General features: G+C 40.6%; 3 protein-coding genes and 1 long non-coding RNA gene across 4 annotated transcripts; all 4 read left to right on the top strand.

Moving 5' to 3' along the window:
- The first annotated feature begins 6,310 nt into the window (after positions 1-6,310).
- Positions 6,311-9,606, top strand: LOC134078172 (sialoadhesin-like). Its single transcript, XM_062533891.1, has 5 exons — positions 6,311-6,440; positions 7,479-7,721; positions 8,139-8,477; positions 8,721-8,966; positions 9,257-9,606. The coding sequence occupies exons 1-5, from the start codon at positions 6,311-6,313 to the stop codon at positions 9,604-9,606; spliced, it is 1,308 nt and encodes a 435-aa protein (XP_062389875.1).
- A 103-nt stretch (positions 9,607-9,709) lies between these two features.
- Positions 9,710-13,795, top strand: LOC134075092 (uncharacterized). Its single transcript, XR_009938021.1, has 4 exons — positions 9,710-9,920; positions 12,609-12,947; positions 13,044-13,286; positions 13,463-13,795. It is a non-coding gene; the product is annotated as an uncharacterized LOC134075092 (long non-coding RNA).
- A 1,965-nt stretch (positions 13,796-15,760) lies between these two features.
- LOC134078164 (sialoadhesin-like) lies at positions 15,761-20,019 on the top strand. The gene is made up of 8 exons (XM_062533878.1): positions 15,761-16,031; positions 16,191-16,526; positions 16,619-16,855; positions 17,023-17,361; positions 17,469-17,723; positions 18,969-19,238; positions 19,539-19,839; positions 19,986-20,019. The coding sequence occupies exons 1-8, from the start codon at positions 15,761-15,763 to the stop codon at positions 20,017-20,019; spliced, it is 2,043 nt and encodes a 680-aa protein (XP_062389862.1).
- On the top strand, positions 19,841-23,487 carry LOC134075087 (B-cell receptor CD22-like). Its single transcript, XM_062530559.1, has 6 exons — positions 19,841-20,303; positions 20,588-20,860; positions 21,122-21,242; positions 21,699-21,741; positions 21,966-22,046; positions 22,878-23,487. Exons 1-6 carry the CDS (start codon positions 20,111-20,113, stop codon positions 22,890-22,892), a joined length of 726 nt encoding a protein of 241 aa, XP_062386543.1. The 5' UTR covers positions 19,841-20,110; the 3' UTR covers positions 22,893-23,487.
- The last annotated feature ends 278 nt before the right edge of the window (positions 23,488-23,765 follow it).

Below are 23,765 nucleotides of genomic sequence, written 5' to 3'. Positions count from 1 at the left end.
ATTTGTATCCGTTACGTGATTTTTTAACGGCGATGCGTTACAACAACGGCTCTGCCGCCAGTCCAACATGCTTTTTGTCAGACATGCTGCTACTCCGATATTCAATTCAATTTAATTCAAGTTCAAAAACACTTTATTTATCCCCAAGGGGCAATTCAAATAGTGCTGCCAATCCTGGTCCAATTTGCTAACATAGGCCTATCTAGTATTTCCAATAATTTGTGTTTGTTACTGCAACTTCAAAAAAAGTGGAAAGCAATAGCCTATACGAACTACTGCGGACATCTCCTATGTTGCAGGCAGGCCTGTCCTAAATTTGTAAAAAAAAATTAAGAAGCGCTTTAATAGAGCTCTAGAAGCCAATGTTAGAAAACCATTTCATTTGAATTATGGACTGCCTTTGAATGAAGTTTGATCTGACTTTAAGTTGACAGAAGAAAGTTTCAAGACGCTACCTGTTTGCCCTGTGGAAGTATAGCCTTACGAACAGGCTTTTTAAAAAAAAAAAAAAAAAGGATACCTCGATACCTCATGAAGCCTATGGTTGTTTGTGTGTTTTCAATCTATAATTATTAGAGGGGATGCATCTCTATCGAATTCCATAGGCTTCTTCTAAATATTATGATTATTTTTACCTTTTCTGCGTGCGCTTTATTCAGGTTGAACCGCTTAACGTAACCTACAAACTTGGTTGAGACACCTATACCGGTCTATCAATTTTTTCATTTTTGAGAAGTTTATACTTTTTTGAGATATTTGAATTTAAAAGTGTATTCCCCCCATAGATTGAGCCACAGAATAACAACGGTCTCATTTTTACATGCCAGGTCTGCTTGCAGTTGTTAGATTGCACATAACATGTTTGCATAGTCTTCTTCTTCTCAACTCTGCTCCTCCTCGAGGCCTCATTGCGGAAATTTACATTGACTACATTGATGTCGTAGTGGCGGAGCGTTTTTTTTTTTCTTTTTTTGGGGGGGGGGGGGGGGGTATGTCGGAATTGATGCCGGTCCCACTCTCCAGCAACAAAGAGGCTGCACGTCAATTTAGGCCACATCGGGCAGTGTGTCCAAGGCGTAATTCGGTGGAAAACATCAGGAATTGCTCCCTCTTTTGAAATTTGAGCAAGCTTAGAGTGATTTCACCAGAGCAGAATGAAATTTTAGGTGAGCGGAGAGCGGTTTTTGAGCGGAGCTGTCTGGTATAACTTTGAGTGATGGAGCACAGGAGCGATCACCCACATGAACGGAGAGCGGAAATCCTCGCCACTCAGCTCTGCTCACATGCGCTACCAGTTTCACATCCTGGAGGAGAATGTGAAGTCATCTGCATAGAACTTTTCCTTCAGTGTGTCCATACACACACTGTTTTGGGGATGCTAGTAAGGGGTAAAGTAGAAGGCAGTTTGGTGACTGGTGTCAATGCTGAGTAAAAACTCATGCTATTCATCCTCCTGCTAAAAGTCTACAGACCTCAAACCAGAGAAGGTTAAAAATAGTAATGAAGGATCTTTGCTCAAACTGACCACAGATTGAAAACAGAAGTGCAGTGTGTGCGTCAGTATTAATAGCCCTTCCTCCTTTGGCTAAAACACGTGCACACACACACACACATATAATAACTATATATTTCAATTTGTATCAGTAGGAAATAAGAGAAGTTCCTGTACACCCAGAGCAACTCTCTCTCCTTCTCAACAAACCCAAGTGAGTAAATTATTTTACATGTCATTTATAGAACTCCTTCAGAATTCCCTGATCATTGTTTTAAAAGATTGGTGATCCATGGGTGTGATTGGTTTCTACAGCTTCTTTACTTGGGTGTCACTATTGATGACCAACTAAATTTTTCTGAGCATGTAGCCTCAATCGCAAAATCATGTTGGTTTGTCCTTTACAACATTAGGAAGATCAGACCTTATCCAACATAATATGCCAGACAACTTGTTGTATAAGCCATGGTTCTTTCCTAACTTGACTACCATGGAGTTTATTTTGTGCCAAAATGTTCAAACAAAAATCAATTAATCAAAATATTAGATATAAAATGGAAAAAAAAGTCAAAGAAAAAAATCAAAACTCGCAAACAAATTATTTGTGTAGTTGCAAAATAAATCTGTCTTTAACTGTTTGAATAACTGGTCTTTTGGTTTACAATAATAATAACTATTTACAGCAACATCATCCATATGTTTGTTCCTGGCTTTTTCAGTTGCAATTCTGGCTCTGGCGTTTGCGCTGCCTGTCTTTTTGCTTGCAGTTCTGGCACAAACTTCACATGTGGGTGGGTTTCTCTGGGGTGCATTCCTATTGTTATTATTATTGTAAACCAAAAGTTATTCAAACAGTTTAAGACAGATTTATTTTGCAACTACACAAATTTTTGAATTTTTTCTTTAACTTTTTTTCGGATTTTGTACTGTACTTGATATTTTGATTATTTTATTTATTTATTTTTTTAATTCGAAAAATAATTGTTTGAACATTTTTGCACAAAATAAACTCCTTAGACTACTGCAATTCACTGTTAGTGGGCCTACCAGTTTGTGAAGTGAGATCATAAGTTGATTCAGAATACAGCAGCATGTTTTGGTTTGATGATATTATAGTCAACATTAGTTATTACCATGCACTTACCATGCAAGACAGACAAAGAGACTTTCTCCATAGGACTAATTCCCTTCAGACATACAGACAAAAAGAACATGATGTTTATTTAATTTTCCCTAATAGTCTCATAGTCTGATTTATACTATAATGTGTGTCTATGGAGGGGAGGATCCCAAAGTCAGCAGGAACTGCAGTTCAACATGAAAGTATGACAACCCCCATCACACCATTCAGTTGGAAAAGAACAGGATGTCAATCTTTACGCAATCATCACTGAATTAGCAGCAAAAGGCATACACAGTTTCACATCCTGGTTCCATAGAACTTTTCCTTCAGTGTGTCCACACATGCATAAGGACACACTGTGTTGGGGATTTAATGGGATGATGCTAGTAAGGGGAAAGTAGACGGCAGTTTGGTTAGTGGTGTCAATGCAGAGTAAAACTCTCTCCTCCTCATCAAATACAAGGGAGTAAATTACATTTATAGAACTCCTTCTCAATTCTTGTGAGAGTCATTGTTTAAAAGATTGGTCCTCCATGGGTGTGATGGTTTCTACAGCTTCTCTACTTGGGTGTCACAATTGATGAGCATTAGGAAGATCAGATCTTATGACGTGTGGGACGCCCTGAGTTCTAACTTAAAATTAGTAATTGTATAATTTTAGATTTTAAGATGTAAGTTTAAGCTTTTATGAACTAGTGTAGACTCCTGTATTTTAGGACATCCTCAGACATGTCAGACTCAGAAAAAACACTCTCAGAAAAAAAGGCAAAAAAAAGTCTCAGATGAACCGAAACTGAAAGTCAAGCTGAAGCGAGTCAGCCGTTTCTGTTAACTGGTACAGAAAAGAAACCTATTTATGATATAATACAAAGGAAACAGGTTGTTTTCTGCAAGCTAGGCTGGTTCACTTGTGCAAACTCTGTTCCCATGGATACTACAAACAAACTCTGCTGAAGAATCATAACACGTCACGTGAACTAGCTTGCAGAAAACTCAGCTCAGCACACAACCCTGTGGTACACTGTGTAAGGGATAGTAGACCAAGACCCAAATGCAGACTGATGGATAATTGTGTATGTTTGTGTGCAAATAAAGACAAGAACCAGATAATTTAAAAGGACAATTACAATTGTATTATCTTTGCAAAGAGAGAGAATGATACAACACAAAATGGTTCGCACTAGACTCTAATGTATTATGTCTAGGGCCTCATTATAGGAGTTTACGCAAATAGGGTCTCTAAGATGCACTTTGCCACATATTTTCACATGGTTGAAACTGCAATACTTAGCGCTGGCTTTTGTCCAGCCCAACATGTGTCATGGGGAATATTTCAAACAGAACATAACCTCTGATACAATAACAAATACAGAAATTGCAGTCAACATTTTGGGCTTAGGGAAACTTTCATTTCCCCTATAAATCAGGTGTTTTACACAGACCAATATCTTGCTAAATACTATTGCTGGTACATAGGAATACAAAAGAACACATTGTTCAAAGGATCTATCAAATATACAAGTACATGGTTACAAAGAATATGATTTTACAGAACATATATCTTTAATTACAGTATGGAATTACATATTTCATTATTCAATACAGTTTTCATTCATCAGTGCAGAGGGATACATTTCATTAATCTTTCATATATTTGATCACACATTTTTTTCAGATTATCAATATATATCTGAGTACATGTTTCAACAATTTCTCCAACACAGACCAAATGCAACTTAGCAGTTTTTATTGAAGGTTTCACCAAAGTTAGTAGCAGAGACCACAGGTGAACAAAAAAATCCAGAAAGGAGAAAGCACTAAAGATCCAGTCAGAAAATAAAGTCCAAAGGTAAAAAAGAGAAAAAAGCTCCAAAAAACAGACGGCAAAGTTACTGGCAAACACAGACCGGCTCAGCATGGAACTTAACATCAGGCTCCAGGTTTACAATTTGTCTCAGATCACAAAACAGGTAGCCTGGCAAGCCAAACTACACAGAAATGTATAGTCTGGGGTCGGACCATTCACAGAGTTGAAGCCTGTGGGTGGGATGAACAGTTGTCTTTCAAACTGCCTCTGCACGTAATAGGCCAGCATTTGTGACCAATCGTAGCCAGTCGGCAAAACGGCAACAGGGCTGCCAAGTTTCAGAAAATTGCAAGCGACAGTGAGATGCGTTCGTCGAACATTTTTTTGACTGTCTGTCACACTCAAAGCATGACACTTGGCAGCTCCGATTAGAGTCGCTTTTTCAAGTGTGAACTTACCAAGACAGAGGCAAATAGATGTTACACAGCTCTGCAACAAGTATAGGACAATGATAGACGTAGCAGCCTTAACGTTAACTTGGAAACTCAAAGAGAAACAGCGAATCAACAGTGAAGAAAATCTAGCAAGCAGGAGAACATTTTAAATCTAATTATCAGAGTCGGCGCTGTTGTGTGTGAAAGATAAGTTAGATGCCAAGACCCGCCTTGCGTTGCTTCTGATTTGTTTATTGCGTGATGCCTTCGGGCTCAAGGACTCTGTACACAGATAGAGCGTTCTGATTGGCCAGGCTGAACTCGAGCCTGGCGCAGGCTTGTCCTCAACGGTGCGACCCTAGACCATCCCGCTAGGCAAAAATATTTTTGGCCGCTAGGGTGCGTCTAGATTTCTAGGCTACAAAACAGGCTGAGCTTACAGTAAATAGCAGGAGGCCTAATTGAATGAGGAGCAAACTAGGAACAGGGGGAAATCTATTTCAATGAGCAAGGCAGGTGAGACTCAAATGAGGGGCGGAGTTCAAACTCAAAACAAAGGCACATGGAGTCGAACGCAAAGACATAACATGCAATGCCACAAGGGTCCAGCAGGAGGCATGGGAGTCAAATACTAACACACTGGTGTTCAGGGTTGAGGAGGTGTGATTATCTACTGAGGTCTGTTGGTTTGGAATTCATAATCATATCCAATGTAATTTGGGTTGTTTTTTTGCACAGGCAGGTTGATGCAGACATGGCATCCACAAAAGGCCCAGTGATTCTCACTGCAGTCTGTTGCCTTATATCAGGTAATCCCTCCCCATGTACATTCTCATATCTCAGCATATAATAACTTTGCTTTTAGACACAACACACAAGACCTCAAATAAACACTACAATGTCAAGTAAAGTGTAACCCAACATTGTCACTACAATATTGAATGATATATTCAATGCAAAATCAATGCGAAACACGACCGAAAATGTGCCACTACATTCAGTGTATGGTGCTTATGTTTTCCCCACAACAACCTCTTTACATGATGAACACAATATAATACATAACACAACTATACTGTAGGTTGTATGAGCAGCTTCAACGTTCCCACAATGCTTTACGTTAAATCCTAACAAAAAGGTGGGTGACTGCTGCCAAATCTGGATTCTAAAGCAGATCTTCAGTTGTGAAAGGTCCAGTAGCAGTGATGCTTTAACCTCTTTCTATCATGTGACCAGGTGTCCTTGGTCAGGACTACAGTGTGACGTATGCCTCTACCAGCATCTGTGGTTTGAAGGGCTCATTTATGGACGTTCCCTGCACTTACTCATATCCAAGGGATCTAAAAATCACAGAGGCATTCTGGTTCATCAAACGGACGACTGGGACAAAAGACACAGACGACTTGAGCCTGGATTCCAGATATCAGGGGCGTGTGGAATATCTTGGCGATGAAATGAACAACTGTACCCTACGAATCAAGAACCTGAGAGACAGTGACACCGGGGAGCAATACAGATTCAGGTTTATAACTGATGATCCAAAAGGGAAATGGAATGGAGATGTGGTCTCTATGACACTTACAGGTAAGAATTATGGAACATGGATTTTAAATGCAAAATTATTTAGATCTTTTTTCAGTAAGGTAATAACTTAATTTTGCTATATGACAATAATCATAAAGTTAAAAATATTCTGGTGCAACGTGAACTCACAGTTACAGATATTTGTATGATCATAAACATTAATATATTGATCGCATTGTATACAGTCCCCTCCATATGTATTGGAACGTGCTAAAGTTGACTATAAAGAGGAATATAAAATCTTCTTTTGGAAATATTGGAGGAAATATCCAACCTTTAAGGACATGAATTTTCTTTGTGAATGAATAATGTATCATGAATAAATAAATGTTTTCCTTGAAATACATCGGTCATAAGTATTGGAATGCCTACAGTATGTTAACCCTATGTGTCAAATGTCCAATAGAGGCAGGACACTATATGCATACTTATAAAGTCCCCTTGACCTTTGAAATTAAAATTGCCCCACATCATATCATACCCTTAACCATAACCATAACCAAACCATACCATGGTTTTATTTCAGTTAGCCTATTAGCTGGTTTCATTCTCATTGAGCTCAATGCAATTCAAACCAGCTAGGCTAACTGGAATAAAACCATGCCAATCTCTTGGTATGGGAAAGGGTATGTGATGATGTGGGGTTATATTACTTCCAAAGGCCAGGGGGACTTTATTAGGGTGCAAAGTGTCTTGGATCCATGAAATATCTGGCATTTTAAAAAATATGGAAATTTTGACACATACAGTACTGTAGGGTTAACATAGGCGTTCCAATACTTCTGACCCCTGTATTATAAGGAAAACATTCATTTATTTACGATACATTATTAATTCACAAAGAAAATTAAGGGTGGATATTTCCTCAGTTTTGCATTTACTGTAGTCAATTTCCAAAAGATGATTTTATATTCCTTGTCATAGTCAACATAAGCATGTGTTCCAATACTTATGGAGGGGACTGTATAATATGAAGAGAGAAGAAGGTATAAATAATGTTTTTTAAATTGTCCATGAATACAATGCGATTTCTTTCAGAACTGCAAGTGCTGTTTAATCCTGCAACAGTGAAGAAGGGAGACAAAGTAACGCTGACCTGCAAAACCACCTGCAGTCTGAGTAACAACCCCACCTACATCTGGTACAGGAACTCACAGCCTCTGAGTAACTCAAACACAACCAGAAACACCCTGTCCATAACCTCATTTAGCATAGATGAGGATGCTGGTTATTACTCCTGTGCTGTAAGAGGAAATGAGGATCATCCATCACCGTCTGTGTGTAAGTACAGATTTGTTTTGCGTTTTGCTTGGTTTGATTTTGTTCCCGCTCTATAAACAGCAGCCGTGGACTTCAAGCTTGTAACCGGACGGTTGCCGGTTCGGTTTGACCAGTCCACCACGGCTGAAGTGCCCTTGAGCAAGGCACCTAACCCCTCACTGCTCCCCGAGCGCCGCAGGTAGCTGCCTGCTCTGGGTTAGTGTGTGCTTCACCTCACTGTGTATTCATCACTGCGTGCTGTGTGTGCTCACTAATTCACCAACTGGGATAAAATGCAGAGACCAAATTTCCCTCACAGGATCAAAAAAGTATACTTATACTATACTTAAACAAGTCTGCAGTCATGCTGATGAAGATTTACACAAACTTATGTGACTAATGTAGGTGTGTGCGTGTGTGTGTTGGTCCATGTTTCAGGTGTTCCTATTGGCTGGAGTGTGACCTACACCCCACAGAGCACCTGTGCATTGAAGGGCTCATCAGTGGAGCTCCACAGCTATTACACATACCCTTGTGATCATACAGTTGCAAAGGCATTCTGGTTTACCACACTCGTGGATGGCACAGGAAAGGAGGATTTGAGTGGGGATGAACACTATCAGGGCCGTCTGGATTATACTGAAAATAACAAGAATAGCCACACTCTGACCATTAGAAACCTGAACGATGGCGATGCAAAATCATACAGCTTCAGATTTATAACTGATAAAACAGGAGGAAAATATTCTGGTGCAATTGTTGAACTCACAGTTACAGGTATTTGTATGACTTACAAATATTTCATGATGGCAGTGTCCTCAAAAGTGTCTGAAATGTTAGTGGACACATGGATAATATGCTATTTATTATATTAATATAATGAGAGAGGAGTGTATTCTGGTGAAAATGTTAAACTCACAGTTACAGGTAATTTTCATTACACACATGCAAATGTTCAAAGACATATAACATAAATAATGTTTATTAAATTGTCCATGAATGCAATACAAATTCTTTCAGAACTGCAAGTGCTGGTTAGTCCAGCAGCAGTGAGGGAGGGAGACAACGTAACATTGACCTGCAGCACCACCTGCAGTCTGAGTACCAACCCCACCTACATCTGGTACAGGAACTCACAGCCACTGAGTAACTCAAACACAACCAGCAGCAACACTCTGTCCGTAGCCTCAGTTAGCAGAGTGGAGGATGCTGATTTTTATTCCTGTGCTGTAAGAGGACATGAGGATCTCCCATCACCATCTGTGTGTAAGTACAGATTTGATTTGTTTGGTTTGGTTTTGTTCCCGCTCTATATGTCTGCAGTCATGCTGATGAAGATTAACATAAACTGTTCTGACTCATTTTAGGTGTGTGTGCGTGTGTGTCTGTATGTGTGTGTGTGTGTGTGTGTGTGTGTGTGTGTGTGTGTGTGTGTGTGTGTGTGTGTGTGTGTGTGTGTGTGTGTGTGTGTGTGTGTGTGTGTGTGTGTGTGTGTGTGTGTGTGTGTGTTGGTTTGTGTGTGTGCGTGTGCGTGTGCGTGTTGGTCCATGTTTCAGGTGTTCCAAGTGGCTGGAGTGTGACCTACACCCCACAGAGCATCTGTGCACTGAAGGGCTCCTCAGTGGAGCTCCACAGCTATTACACATACCCTTGTGATCATACAGTCAAAGAGGCATTCTGGTGTACCACACGGGTGGATGGAGACGAGAACCCACAGGATTTAACACTGGATGAACATTATAAAGACCGAGTGATTTACACTGTTAATAATAAAAATAACCACACTCTGAGCATACGAAATCTGACCACTAGAGACTCAAACAATTATCGCTTCAGATTTATAACTGATAAAGAAAGAGGAAGGTATTCTGATGAAAATGTTGAACTCATAGTTACAGGTAATTAATACACACATGATGCAAATGTTCAAAGAGATGTAAAATAAATAATGTTTATTAAATTGTGAATACAATCTTTCAGAACTGCAAGTGCTGGTTAGTCCAGCAGCAGTGAGGGAGGGAGACAACGTAACATTGACCTGCAGCACCACCTGCAGTCTGAGTACCAACCCCACCTACATCTGGTACAGGAACTCACAGCCTCTGAGTAACTCACACACAACCAGCACCACTCTGTCCGTAGCCTCAGTTAGCAGAGTGGAGGATGCTGATTATTACTCTTGTGCTGTAAGAGGACATGAGGATCACCCATCACCTGTGTGTAAGTAGCCTACAGATTTGATTTGTTTGGTTTGGTTTTTGTTCCCGCTATAACATGTCTGCGGGAGGATGGAGTAGACACATTTACTTCACGCTCCCACCTACTTTCTAATTTCTAAGAACTATAGCCCCTTTTTCACAACATTACGGTCATTGAAGAAGTACAAAAAAGGACGAAAATACTACCAAAGATATGGATGCCATAGCCGCCATGCTAGGAGAACACAGAACAGCCCTTTCGACTTACTTCAAATCTACGTTCTCAGCACTCGAGTCAAAGCTGAATACAATTCAAGCTAAAGTAGAGGACCAGGATAGACGAGTGCTTTCCCTTGAGGCCAGTGCAGTCAGCGAGAACGTCACAGCTCTGGAGACTAACTGTACGTACACACCACCGGCGACTTGAGCTTCCAAGAAGCTCTGGACGCCCTGCCAAGGACGCTGTTTGAAGCTTTGGACGCTTTGGTCGCTCTGACGTGGTAGCATTCTATGTTCGATCGTGTTCGTTGCTTGTCGTTTGTCGCTGAACCGCGTCATAGCTCATTACCATAAAGTTAAGCCACTTTCAACTTTCTCAAGTCGCTCATGACTCCCAAAACGCGACGCCGACGGATTCTCTGCTGGCAGCTGAGAGAAGCCGGCTTCCATGGAAAATGAATGACTCCCGGAATCTTTGGAAGCTCAAGTCGGCGGCGGTGTGAACGTACAGTAACTGTTCAGCGCTAGCCAACGTCAGTGCTAAGCTACAGGCTAAAATCTTGGATTTGCAGCAGAAGGAAGAACATACGTATTATTGGCCTACCTGAGTCTGTTGAGCTGCACCTGCTCCACTGAATTCTTCGCTGGTCTCCTGGTCGAGGTACAGGGGGATCAACTCCTTACTTCAACACCTGAATTAGACCGTGTCCATTGTGCCCTCACTGCTAAGCCAAGCCCAGGGGAAAAGCGTTGATCAGTCGTCATCTGCTTTCACAAGTTCCAAACCTGGCCGTACGTGAATCCCGCAAGATGAGGGGTAAACTCTAATATCATGGCAACTCAATTCACATATTTGAGGATTACAGTCCCGACGTGTTGGACTAAACTGTTCGTCACACCTAAAAACGGAGACAAGAAACGACTTGTCTGTCAAAGAGTCTACACATCGCAATCTACAGCCAAATGAGTAGGGCTACTCGGCACACAGAAGATGATCTACAAGAAACGTTTACAGCCTTTGGGCTCTGCAGCCTAACGGTGCCAGGAAACCAATGTGCCATGAGCTTGACATTAAAGAGGAATAATGCAGGATTGGCGATTTCATCTCTGGTTCCGGTTTAGTTTTTCGTTTTCGCTCGTTTTATGCTTGCATATTTCTCTGCAGAGCTTCCCCGACAGCTTTAGCGTGTATATTTATACATATATAGGCTATATATAAATATATAAATTGCAAGCGTGGTTCTTCTTGTTCCTTTCGCGTCTCTGACTTCCAGATGTAAACAGCAGACGATCGTTTATCAGAAAGTTGCAAGGTTGTAATAGCGGATAGGGACACTAGGGGCGGGAGGAAATGTGACTGTTTTCGAAAAAACTGGTCAGTCAAGCAAAACAACGATTTCTAAGCGATTTTATGACTATGAAAAAGTTGCATAGGGTCTCTTTAAAATGGACAGTGGTTTGGTTTTGTAGGCTAGGCGGCTAGTTATTTGTCTGTTAAACTAAATAGATTTTTTTCTTCTTCCCATGAGACGTTCTTTAGATAGCATATTGTCACAACGAGTATTGCCAGCTAATCTTAATCTGGCGTTAACTTTGATCTGGGTTTTGCCGTCATCGTTGCCAATATGCTATGCGTTACTGTTGGAATATGTTTGTTTTTTCCCCCAATGGGCTTCTATTCATTATTCTCTTGCATAGATAAACTTTACACTACTCTTTGGTGTTTAGCTTGCAGCGGGCTTTGCTCTGTGTATAAAATGTAGTGTTTATTAACTAGATGCACCGCATATGTGTATATCAATGAGTGTGTGCATGTGTGAGTTTGCTTTTGTGTATGAAAGTGTGTATGTGTGTCTCTGTGTGTGAATGTGCGTGTCTGAAATCTGTGGATGTGTGTTTGTTTGTGCATGTGAATCCGTTGATGTGTGTGTGTGTGTGTGTGTGTGTGTGTGTGTGTGTGTGTGTGTGTGTGAGTGAGTGTGACAGTATCATTCAACCCTTTGCGCAATAGCACCATCTGCAGGCCGTTGGGCAGTGGCGGTTCTAGACATTGTTTTACTAGGGGGGCCAAGGAGGGACCAGTGTTAAACCAGGGGGCGCACATAAAAAAAATGACAAAAAAAGATATTTCAATTTATAAACTTTATTTTATTTTAAAACCATATGAAATTCTCTGCTCCAGCAATGGCTTGGAGAGCTAGGTAATGTACTACACATGAAGAGGTTGTGCTATATAACCACTAGTAAGGAAAGAATATTTCAAAGGATATGGCAACCTCTGTTAGACAAATGGGCAGACCTGTGTAAGACCTTTAAAGCCCTAAGTGACACCCTTAGCATTTGAGCCTGGCCTCTTCTCTTTAAAGATATGGAAAAAAAAAGATTAATGCACACTGTTTTGACAAATTTTACGTGTGTGTGTGTGTGTGTGTGTGTGTGTGTGTGTGTGTGTGTGTGTGTGTGTGTGTGTGTGTGTGTGTGTTTGTTTTAGGTATTCCGAGTTCCTGGAATGTGACCTACACCCCACAGAGCATCTGTGCATTGAAGGGCTCCTCAGTGGAACTCCACAGCTATTACACATACCCTTGTGATCATACAGTCACAAAGGCATTCTGGTTTACCACATGGGTGGATGGTACAGGAAAGGAGGATTTGAGTAGGGATAGACGCTATCAGGGTCGTCTGGATTATACTGAAAATAACAAGAATAGCCACACTCTGAGCATTAGAAACCTGAACTTTGGCGATGCAAAATCATATACCTTCAGATTTTTAACTGACAAAGAGAGAGGAAAGTCTCGTGGTGAAAATGTTGAGCTCACAGTTACAGGTAATTTTCATTAATACACACATGCAAATGTCCAAATACATGTAAAATAAATCATGTTTATTAAATTGTCCATGAATGCAATGCAAATGATTTCAGAACTGCAAGTGCTGGCTGATCCTGCAACAGTAAAGGAAGGAGAGAAAGTAACACTGACCTGCAAAACCACCTGCAGTCTGAGTAACAACCCCTCCTACATCTGGTACAGGAACTCACAGCTTCTGAATAACTCACACACAACCAGCAACACCCTGTCCATAGCCTCATTTAGCAGAGAGGAGAATGCTGGTTATTACTCCTGTGCTGTAAGAGGACATGAGGATCACCCATCACCATCTGTGTGTAAGTACAGATTTGATTTGTTTGGTTTGGTTTTGTTCCCGCTTTATAAACATGTCTGCAGTCAGGCTAATAAAGATTTGCACAAACCTCTGTGGATAATGTTAAGTGTGTGTGTGTGTGTGTGTGTGTGTGTGTGTGTGTGTGTGTGTGTGTGTGTGTGTTTATCCATGTTTCAGGTGTTCCGAGTGGCTGGAGTGTGACCTACAACCAACAGAGCATTTGTGCATTGAAGGGCTCCTTAGTGGAATTCCACAGCTATTACGCATACCCTTGTGATCATACAGTCTCAAAGGCATTCTGGTTTACCACACTCATGGATGGCACAGGAAAGGAGGATTTGAGTGGGGATGAGCATTACCAGGGTCGTGTGGATTATACAGAAAATAACAAAAATAGCCACACTCTGAGCATTAGAAACCTCAACTTTGGCGATGCAAAATCATACACCTTCAGATTTATAACTGATAAAGAAGGAGGAAAATATTCTGGTGCAACTGCTGAACTCACAGTTACAGGTATTTGTATGATTATACATATTTCATAATGGCAGTGTCCTCAAAAGTGTTAGTGGACACATGGATGATATACTGTAGATGGTATGCTATTTATAGCGGTCATACAGGGATTGTCAGGGTTTTTTTTTTCTCTCATCTACACGCTCCACCTCTGTGCTGCAACCTGAATGTGGCACTGAGGATGTCAAAATGTTTATGGTATGTGTGTCTCAAGACCCCCATCAAGTTGGCTTATAAGTTATAAACACTCATTTGTGATTTGCACCCCCATGGCAAAAAAATGAAAATGCAATATTACAGTATATTGCTGTAATCGCCCCTATCTTCAGATGAAATTTTATGAACTGCACCAAATTCCATATGTATATGATTAATCTGACATCCTCTGGGAGTATGCCAAGTTCTGTGGAATTTCATCCATGGGGGGCTATAAAATAAAGGCATTTATGTGTACATTTAGCGATTGTACACCCATTGGCCCATAACAAGGGTTGCTGCTGTAGGATGATACTGTCACACACATGCACAGACACACGGGCCCGAACACACACAAACACACACACGTGTACGCATTCACGCACACGTACACACACACACACACACACACACACACACACACACACACACACACACACACACTCACACACACACACACACACTCACACACTGTATGCACGCGCACTACGTGCACACGCGCACAGACTCACACACACACACACATCCACACAAACAGATATGCCCACACACTAACACACACACACATACTCTTATACACAAAAGCAAACTCACAGATGCACACACTCATTTAACACATGAGCTGCAAGAGTAGGAGATATATGCATATAAGTTGCACAAATAGGAGATACAGACAAGTTGACAAGTGCCTTTTATTTTTGTGGAGAGTGTGCAGAACTGAGTGGCAGTCATATTTGTACTGCTATGCGGTACATCTAGTTATTATATTAAGATAAAGAGAGAGGAACGTATTGTGGTGAACATTTTTAACTCACAGTTACAGGTAATTTTCATTAATGCACACACGTGTAAATGTTCAAAGACACAGGAAATAAATAATGTTCATTAAATTGTCAATGAATAAAATGACAATTCTTTCAGAACTGAAAGTGCAGGTTAGACCAGCAGCAGTGAAGGAGGGAGACAACGTAACACTGACCTGCAGCACCACCTGCAGTCTGAGTAACAACCCCACCTACATCTGGTACAGGAACTCACAGCCTCTGAGTAACTCAAACACAACCAGCAACAACACCCTGTCAGTAGCCTCAGTTAGCAGAGTGGAGGATGCTGATTTTTATTCCTGTGCTGTAAGAGGATATGAGGGTCACCCCTCACCATCTGTGTGTAAGTACAGATTTGATTTGATTGGTTTGGTGTTGTTCCTGCTCTAAACATGTCTGCAGTCGTACTAATAAATATTAACGCAAACTGTTGTCACTAATTAGATGTGTGTGTGTGTGTGTGTGTGTGTGTGTGTGTGTGTGTGTGTGTGTGTGTGTGTGTGTGTGTGTGTGTGTCCATGTTTCAGGTGTTCCGAGTGGCTGGAGTGTGACCTACACCCCACAGAGCATCTGTGCATTGAAGGGCTCCTCAGTGGAGCTCCACAGCTATTACACATATCCTTGTGATCATACAGTCACAAAGGCATTCTGGTTTACCACGCGGGTGGATGGAGAAGAGAACCCACAGGATTTAACACTGGATGAATATTATAAAGACCGAGTGATTTACACTGTTAATAATAAAAATAACCACACTCTGAGCATACGAAATCTGACCACTAGAGACTCAAACAATTATCGCTTCAGATTTATAACTGATAAAGAGAGAGGAAGGTATTCTGATGAAAATGTTGAACTCACAGTTACAGGTAATTTTCATTAATACACACAAGCAAATGTTCAAAGACATGTAAAATAAATAATGTTTATTAAATTGTCCATGAATACAATACAAATTCTTTCAGAACTACAAGTGCTGGTTAGTCCAGCAGCAGTGAAGGAGGGAGACAACGTAACACTGACCTGCAGCACCACCTGCAGTCTGAGTACCAACCCCTCCTACATCTGGTACAGGAACTCACAGCCTCTGAGTAACTCAAACACAACCAGCAGCAACACGCTGTCCGTAGCCTCAGTGAGCAGAGTGGAGGATGCTGATTTTTATTCCTGTGCTGTAAGAGGACATGAGGATCACCCATCACCATCTGTGTGTAAGTACAAATTTGATTTGATTGGTTTGCTGTTGTTCCTGCTCTATAAACATGTCTGCTGTCAGGCTGATAAAGATTAGCGCTACTGTTCTGACTAATTTTAGGTGTGTTTGTGTGTGTGTGTGTGTGTGTGTGTGTGTGTGTGTGTCCATGTTTCAGGTGTTCCGAGTGGCTGGAGTGTGACCTACACCCCACAGAGCATCTGTGCATTGAAGGGCTCCTCAGTGGAGCTCCACAGCTATTACACATACCCTTGTGATCATACAGTCACAAAGGCTTTCTGGTTTACCACACTCGTGGATGGCACAGGAAAGGAGGATTTGAGTGGGGATGAACGCTATCAGGATCGTGTGAATTATACTGAAAATAACAAAAATAGCCACACTCTGAGCATAAGACACCTGAACCTTGGCGATGCAAAATCATACACCTTCAGATTTATAACGGATAAAGGAGGGAAATATTCTGGTGAAAATGTTGAAGTCACAGTTACAGGTAAGTTCCATTAATACAGGGAAATATTCAAAGGCATGTAAAATAGATAATGTTTATCAAATTGTCCATGAATACAATGCAATTTCTTTCAGAGCTGCAAGTGCAGGTTAGTCCTGCAACAGTGAAGGAGGGAGATGCAGTGACACTGACCTGCAGCACCACCTGCAGTCTGAGTACCAACCCCACCTACATCTGGTACAGGAACTCACAGCCTCTGAGTTACACAGCTAACAATAACACCCTGTCCATAACCTCATTTAGCAAAGAGGATGCTGGTTATTACTCCTGTGCTGTAAGAGGCCATGAGGATCACCCATCACCATCTGTGTGTAAGTGCAGATATGTTTTGATTTGTTTGGTTTTGTAAACATTTCTGCAGTCATGCTGATAAAGATAACACAAATTGTTGTGACTAGGCAATTACCACTCTATGATACTCTATTATTGACTTGTTTGTGTGTGTGTGTGTGTGTGTGTGTGTGTGTCCATGTTTCAGGTGTTCTGAGTTGCTGGAGTGTGACCTACACATCACAGAGCATTTGTGCCTTGAAGGGCTCCTCAGTGGAGCTCCACAGCTATTACACATACCCTCAAGATCATACAGTCACAAAGGCATTCTGGTTTACCACACTCGTGGATGGCACAGGAAAGGAGGATTTGAGTAGGGATGAACACTATCAGGGTCGTCTGGATTATACTGAAAATAGCAAGAATAGCCACACTCTGACCATTAGAAACCTGAACCTTGATGATGCAAAATCGTACACCTTCAGATTTATAACTGATCAAACAGGAGGAAAATATTCTGGTGCAACTGTTGAACTCACAGTTACAGGTGTTTGTATGATTATAAATATTTCATAATGGCATTGTCCTCAAATATAATAATATGAATAATATGCTTTTTCTTATATTGATACTGTATTTTGCAACTTCTTTCAGAACTGCAAGCGCTGGTTAGTCCAGCAACAGTGAAGGAGGGAGACAATGTGACACTGACCTGCAGCACCACCTGCAGTCTGAGTACCAACCCCTCCTACATCTGGTACAGGAACTCACAGCCTCTGAGTAACTCACACACAGCTAACAACACGCTGGCTATAGACTCCATTAGCCCTGAAGATGCAGGCAAATACTCCTGTGCTGTCATGGGACATGAGATTCACAAATCACCTGAAGTGATTCTTGATGTCAGATGTAAGTATGTGAGATTCATACCATTCCTTAATGATGGTATTTTTTATATAACAATGGCATCTGAGAACACACAACAAATGCATCTATATTAGTGTATAGCATTCTTTATAATTATATTTTTTAATATATGAGAACACACGGGAAACATCTATACTATCATATTATTATATCATTTTTATGGGGATATTGTATAGAAGAGAAGAGACAGGAAAGACACTCATGTGTCATTATACTTTATGTATCTGTCAGAACTGTCAGAAACATTTATAGCATCGAGTCAGACCTATACTGCCCTACAAAGCTAAAAGGCAGTAACTGCCAACTGAAAAAACAGGCAAAAATTAAAGTTATCCTGCTGTCCAGCCTAAGTAGTTGTAGGTGAATTATTGGACATGTGGAGGTTTTGTTACTTTACATTAACTTATTTTTGGTAAATATCAATCTTCATAACAAGTTGAATGTTATGAAAATTATAATAATAAAAAAAATAGACCAAAAACACAGTTAGCCTACTGCCTTCTTGCTTTGTAGGGCAGAATAGCATTGCAACCATCAGCTCTAAAGAGAGTTGGACAGAGCAGATCTTCAGCAGTACAGATACAGTACATGTATCTTGTAAGTGCTGAGCCCTACCTGAAGTATGTAGACTCTTTAGATCAAATATAAACATTTAAACCTAAATCTGCCCATGCACGTGTTACCAATGTGTTATGAGCATCATGAAATAGTGGCTAGAAGCTAATAAGAAAATAAGATATTATATTGTTGTGGATTGTCTTGTGAAATGTAAATACTATTTTGTTAAATATCAGAGTGCCAAATGTGCCTATTGAGTTGTAGCTAATGGCAGACCTCATTTCAATTGAGATGAGGTCTGGGAACCAGGAATTCATTTTCTCGTATTTGAAGAGTGGTTTACGAATATCCAGAGCCGTTTATTGAACAAATGTCTATGTGTTTGTTTGTAGCTCATAGCCAATAGTATCAATTATTGCAGATTACTTAATGCAGAGCGTTTTTATACATCAAAATAACATTTGATTAACCACATTTTTCGGTAGTGATGCAGTAGGTGTGTAGATTTGAATGAAAGCTGGTTTCGGTGTGTTGCATAGACGTTGTAATCACAAACAAGGCAGCACGGGTATACTCAGCATGCCTTTGTTATAAAACAAATTCTATGGTTTTCTCTCCTGTGATAACTGCGTATTGCTATGTGTGTGCACTTCTGTTGTCAATACATAGATGCTCCAAAACAGACCTCGGCGTCAGTCAGTCCCTCTGGTGACATAGTGGAGGGCAGTTCAGTGACTCTGACCTGCAGCAGTGATGCCAACCCACCAGTGCACACCTACACCTGGTACAAGATGCTTGAAGATCACTCTTCACAAGTTGGATCAAATCAGAATCACAACCTTGTCAACATCAGCTCTGAGCAGAGTGGACTCTACTACTGTGTGGCTGAGAATGAGATTGGGAAACACAATTCTTCAGCAGTGCACATAAATGTAACCTGTAAGTGTGGAACCCTGAAATACTCAGCAGAAATGAAAAATGAAATGACACTGCCCATAGTGTTATTGTTTCAGTTTGATCATCATGTAATAATAACTTAAGTAATATAGTTACACCCATGATGTTGTGGGTAGATGATTAGTCAAGTAAATGACTTTTTTTCTTATTAATTTTGTGGGACGCAGTGTTTCATCCCATGAAATGCGACCATGGAGATCCCATAAATCTGTTATAATGTCCAATCAATTCATTAGCCAAAGATAATTGAGCTGCTTTTGATGCTGATCTCTCTCTCTGCAGATGCTCCAAGAAACACCTCAGTATCAGTCAGTCCCTCTGGTGATATAGAAGAGGGCAGTTCAGTGACTCTGACCTGCAGCAGTGATGCCAACCCACCAGTGCACACCTACACCTGGTACAGAAGGAAGAATGGCTCTGAATCCTCATGGATTGGACAAGAACAATCTTACAGCATCACTAACATCAGCACTGAGCACAGTGGGCTCAGGAAGAATAGGTCTGAATCTACAAGGATCGGAGAAGGGCATACGTACAACATCACTAACATCAGCAGTGAGCGCAGTGGACTCAGGAAGAATAGGTCTGAATCTACAAGGATCGGAGAAGGGCATACGTACAACATCACTAACATCAGCAATAGGTCTGAATCTACAAGGATCGGAGAAGGGCATACGTACAACATCACTAACATCAGCAATAGGTCTGAATCTACATGGATCGGAGAAGGGCATACGTACAACATCACCAATACCAGCAATAGGTCTGAATCTACATGGATCGGAGAAGGGCATACGTACAACATCACTAACATCAGCAATAGGTCTGACTCTACAAGGATCGGAGAAGGCCAGATGTACAACATCACTAACATCAGCAGTGAGCACAGTGGACTCAGGAAGAATGGGTCTGAATCTACAAGGATCGGAGAAGGGCAGACGTACAACATCACTTACATCAGCAGTGAGCACAGTGGGCTTTACTACTGTAAGGCAGAGAACAGACACGGAGCCAGTGATTCCAATGCCACATATTTGGATGTGCACTGTGAGTACTGTTAGATATGAGTATTAAGTCAGGGAATCAGACTTGTGTTCAGAGAGCAAAGAGTCAAATTATATCTGACTAATGCAGCTGATGAGGGGTTGTGGAGATCAACATTCAAGAGTTCAACTCCCGTGAATTTGAATATTATTTTCTATCTGAAAACATCATTCAAGTCATTTGTGAAATCAAGCAGTAATTTAGTGTATGGCCCATGTGGTAAAAGAAAACTGAAGAGGTTTCTGATCAGATTGCTAAGTACAATTATCATGTTGTCCATCCACTAGACTCCCCCAGGAACACCTCAGCATCACTCAGCCCCTCTGGTGACCATCATTACTGTGACTCAGTGACTCTGACCTGCAGCAGTGATGCCAACCCACCAGTGCACACCTACACCTGGTACAAGAGGACCGGAGATGGAACAGTTCTTCAGGGCACAGGGAGGGTGTTGAACTTCACTCTTAATCGTTTCACTGGTGCGGATGTACTTTATCACTGTGAGGCACGAAATAAGGTCGGCTCGGAGAACTCAACCACAGTAGGGATCTCGTTGGCAGGTCTAGTGCAGTTTCTTCATTTCACTTTCACTATTACAGTATTATTTGCTGCATTTCTTAATGTACTGTATTTTACTAACTACTAACAGCCAACTTTTGAATTGGAACTCTAATTTGTCCCTATGTCTTCTGCATCCAATGTTTTCAATGCAGGAAGTCTGTCCGTGTGTCACTGATTATACTGTACAAACTAATGTACTACTTTATGTGATACAACTGATATTTACTTCTTTGCTGTTGTTGCTTTTTGTTTCTAAAAAGTTCCAGAAAAACATTCCTCCTTGAATCCTGTGGTTGGAGGAGTGATTGGAGGCATGCTGGCTGGTTTTGTAGCTGGAGTTCTGACTGGAGTTCTGACTGGAGTTGCTGTCTACAAGAGAGTGTGAGTTGTTCTCTATAGCCTAATTCAGTGTAATTCCTCACAATACCGTATTTTCCAGACTATAAGGCGCACTTAATAGCCTTTCATTTTCTCAAAAAAAGACAGTGCGCCTTATAATCCAGAGCGCCTCATATATTGAATAATTCAGGACCTCGAATTGATTTTGTGTGATACATGGCGCTTTTGTCAAAATGTTATTTTGAACGCGTTTGATAAAGTTTGACTGACTGACTTATCGGTTTTGTTTCGCTTAATGCGCCTTATAGTCCGGTGCGCTTTATATATGAAAAAAGTTTGAAAATAGACCATTCATTGACAGTGCGCCTTATAATCCAGTGCGCCCTATAGTGCGGAAAATACGGTATGTTGTGCTGTCTGAACAGCAGTGTGTTATTGAGAGAGTAAACAGTGGGAATCGTAGTGAAGAGTGTTAAAATCACAAATCTCTCTCTGCAGGACTCAGACCAGACAAGGAGGAGGCACCACAGCTGGTCCACAGGTTTGAAGCTGTTGTTTCCTTCATGTCTCCAAATCAATGGGCAGAGGCCATTTGTAAAGCATGCAGGAACATCATTTAGATTAAATAAATGCATTTCCCACAATGGAACACAGTTTGGTGATATTTAGAATTTTCTTTGCCAATGTTATTGACTGATTGACATTGAACTCATTATTGAGAGATTCAGTATCAAAACACATCATCATTATTTTGTCTTCAAACAGACTGCAGACAAGAAGACCAGAGATAATACATACGAAATGAACCACAATGGGGCCACGTCATCTGAATATGACCCTTTGACAGTAAGTTCATCTTTCTCAAATTGTTGAGGTGGAGCTGCTGGTTATTTTGTAAATTTGTTTGTTCGTGTCTTGTTGTCACGGGTACGCTGGCGACTACGCCACTCCGTTCGACACTGTCTCTGTCTTGTGTGTAAAGCGCTTTGGGTTGCACTCTGTGCACGTTAAATGCGCTATACAAATAAAAATGACTTACTAATCACTTACTTATTTACTATATGCCACACTATTTATTTGTATATCCTCCTGAGACCCAGCCCATAGACGTGTGTGCTCTGCAGTGGACACAGATTGTAAACGCATACCCCTTCACCCCTTTGAGCTATTCTATCAATTCCTGTGTTTGTTTTTTTAAAGAGGGCATCCTGGGCTTTCTAATGATATATCATGTGAATGGGTTGCTGGAAACCTGCTCCTTCTTTTTCTCAAAAATGTCTGTCATCAAAACAAGCACATTGCATGGAAGGAGGAGATATTTGTGAAATGTTGTCTATTTATTAAGCATTTATTATGATGGTGATATATGTTCTTGTTAATGAAAATGTGTCAGGAATAATATGATTGATTTTGAAAGAAGTGAAGTTATTTCGATTTCGAAATAAATAATAGTGCCTTCATGAATGTCGTTTATGATGGACGCCGGGACCAAAATACTATGATTTTTGGGGGATAAATAACTATAAGCATAATTTGTTATTTTTTGTCTATTTTTGTGTTAACTTTTCATACTATGATGGTCCTTGTGTCCACCACAGTGGACATAATATAGATAATAATAATAATAATAATAATAAAAAACAGAAATTTGATGAAATGTTTTGTCTTGGTTCTCAGGAGGATAGTTTTTAGGCTGTCCAGCCTGGTCCCACTGATGACACATACACGGGTCTCAACCTCACCACCAGATCATATCTGTCATGTGTTCTGCTCTCAGAATGTGAAGATCTCCGCTGATGGTGCCGCCTACACCCCCAGTCACCCCTGAAGCCTCAAACAAATGAGAACTAGAGAGAGAGAGAGAGAGAGAGAGAGAGAGAGAGAGAGAGAGAGAGAGACTGAATTGGAGGCTCAGATGACTGAGGGAGGGTGTTTGTTCTCTTTCCATCTGATGAGATGCTGTTCCCTAATTCACCCAGCAGAGGGTGCTGAAACGGGAATATTGAAAGCTTAAAACATTTTCTCCTTAGAAAGTTATTTCCTATTTTTTGATATTTTATGCAGAAAGAACACACGGTAGGTCTTGTTCTACTACAAGATGTTTCATGTTCTTGCTGCTGTTTAATGCAATGCAAATGTAATGCAATTAACAAAGTGCAATATTCCATTTTGTGTGATAAATGATGTTCTGTTTGGTCCCACACCAGATGTGCCTCACGTGATTGTGCTAATTAGAACTAATCAACCATTATGCTTCTTTTCAGCAAAACATCCTAAATGTTGTAATTTATACAGCATAATAATATATACAATAACAATATATATGTTATTATGAAATTGATTTAAAAAAAAATAGTTTGACATGTATTACTGTTTCCTGTTTAGTAACATCAACATGTAAAACACTTATTTCATAGTGCTCATAGCTTTTTCATACATTGCAAATTTGTGAGCTGAAGGTTTGACTATATTGTTTTTGATGATGAATCTTGCATAGAAGTGTCAATATATGCAGTGCTTTACAATGTTATTACAATGTACAATTTTTTAACCTCTTGGTTTGCT

This window comes from Sardina pilchardus, chromosome 1 (assembly GCF_963854185.1).
Source record: "Sardina pilchardus chromosome 1, fSarPil1.1, whole genome shotgun sequence".
Taxonomy (NCBI): Eukaryota; Metazoa; Chordata; class Actinopteri; order Clupeiformes; family Clupeidae; genus Sardina; species Sardina pilchardus.
The sequence above is the reverse complement of the archived record's forward strand: the minus strand, read 5'-3'. Positions and strand labels throughout refer to the sequence as shown.

Coding starts and splice junctions, on each gene's coding strand:
- LOC134078172 (XM_062533891.1), top strand. CDS start 6,311: ATGAACAACTGTACCCTACGAATCAAGAACCTGAGAGACAGTGACACC. Junction 6,441..7,478: donor GGTCTCTATGACACTTACAG/GTAAGAATTATG, acceptor GATTTCTTTCAG/AACTGCAAGTGCTGTTTAAT. Junction 8,478..8,720: donor TGTTGAACTCACAGTTACAG/GTATTTGTATGA, acceptor AAATTCTTTCAG/AACTGCAAGTGCTGGTTAGT.
- LOC134078164 (XM_062533878.1), top strand. CDS start 15,761: ATGAATACAATACAAATTCTTTCAGAACTACAAGTGCTGGTTAGTCCA. Junction 16,032..16,190: donor TCACCCATCACCATCTGTGT/GTAAGTACAAAT, acceptor TCCATGTTTCAG/GTGTTCCGAGTGGCTGGAGT. Junction 19,840..19,985: donor AGTGGACTCAGGAAGAATAG/GTCTGAATCTAC, acceptor GGATCGGAGAAG/GGCATACGTACAACATCACC.
- LOC134075087 (XM_062530559.1), top strand. CDS start 20,111: ATGTACAACATCACTAACATCAGCAGTGAGCACAGTGGACTCAGGAAG. Junction 20,304..20,587: donor CACATATTTGGATGTGCACT/GTGAGTACTGTT, acceptor TCCATCCACTAG/ACTCCCCCAGGAACACCTCA. Junction 21,742..21,965: donor GCACCACAGCTGGTCCACAG/GTTTGAAGCTGT, acceptor GTCTTCAAACAG/ACTGCAGACAAGAAGACCAG.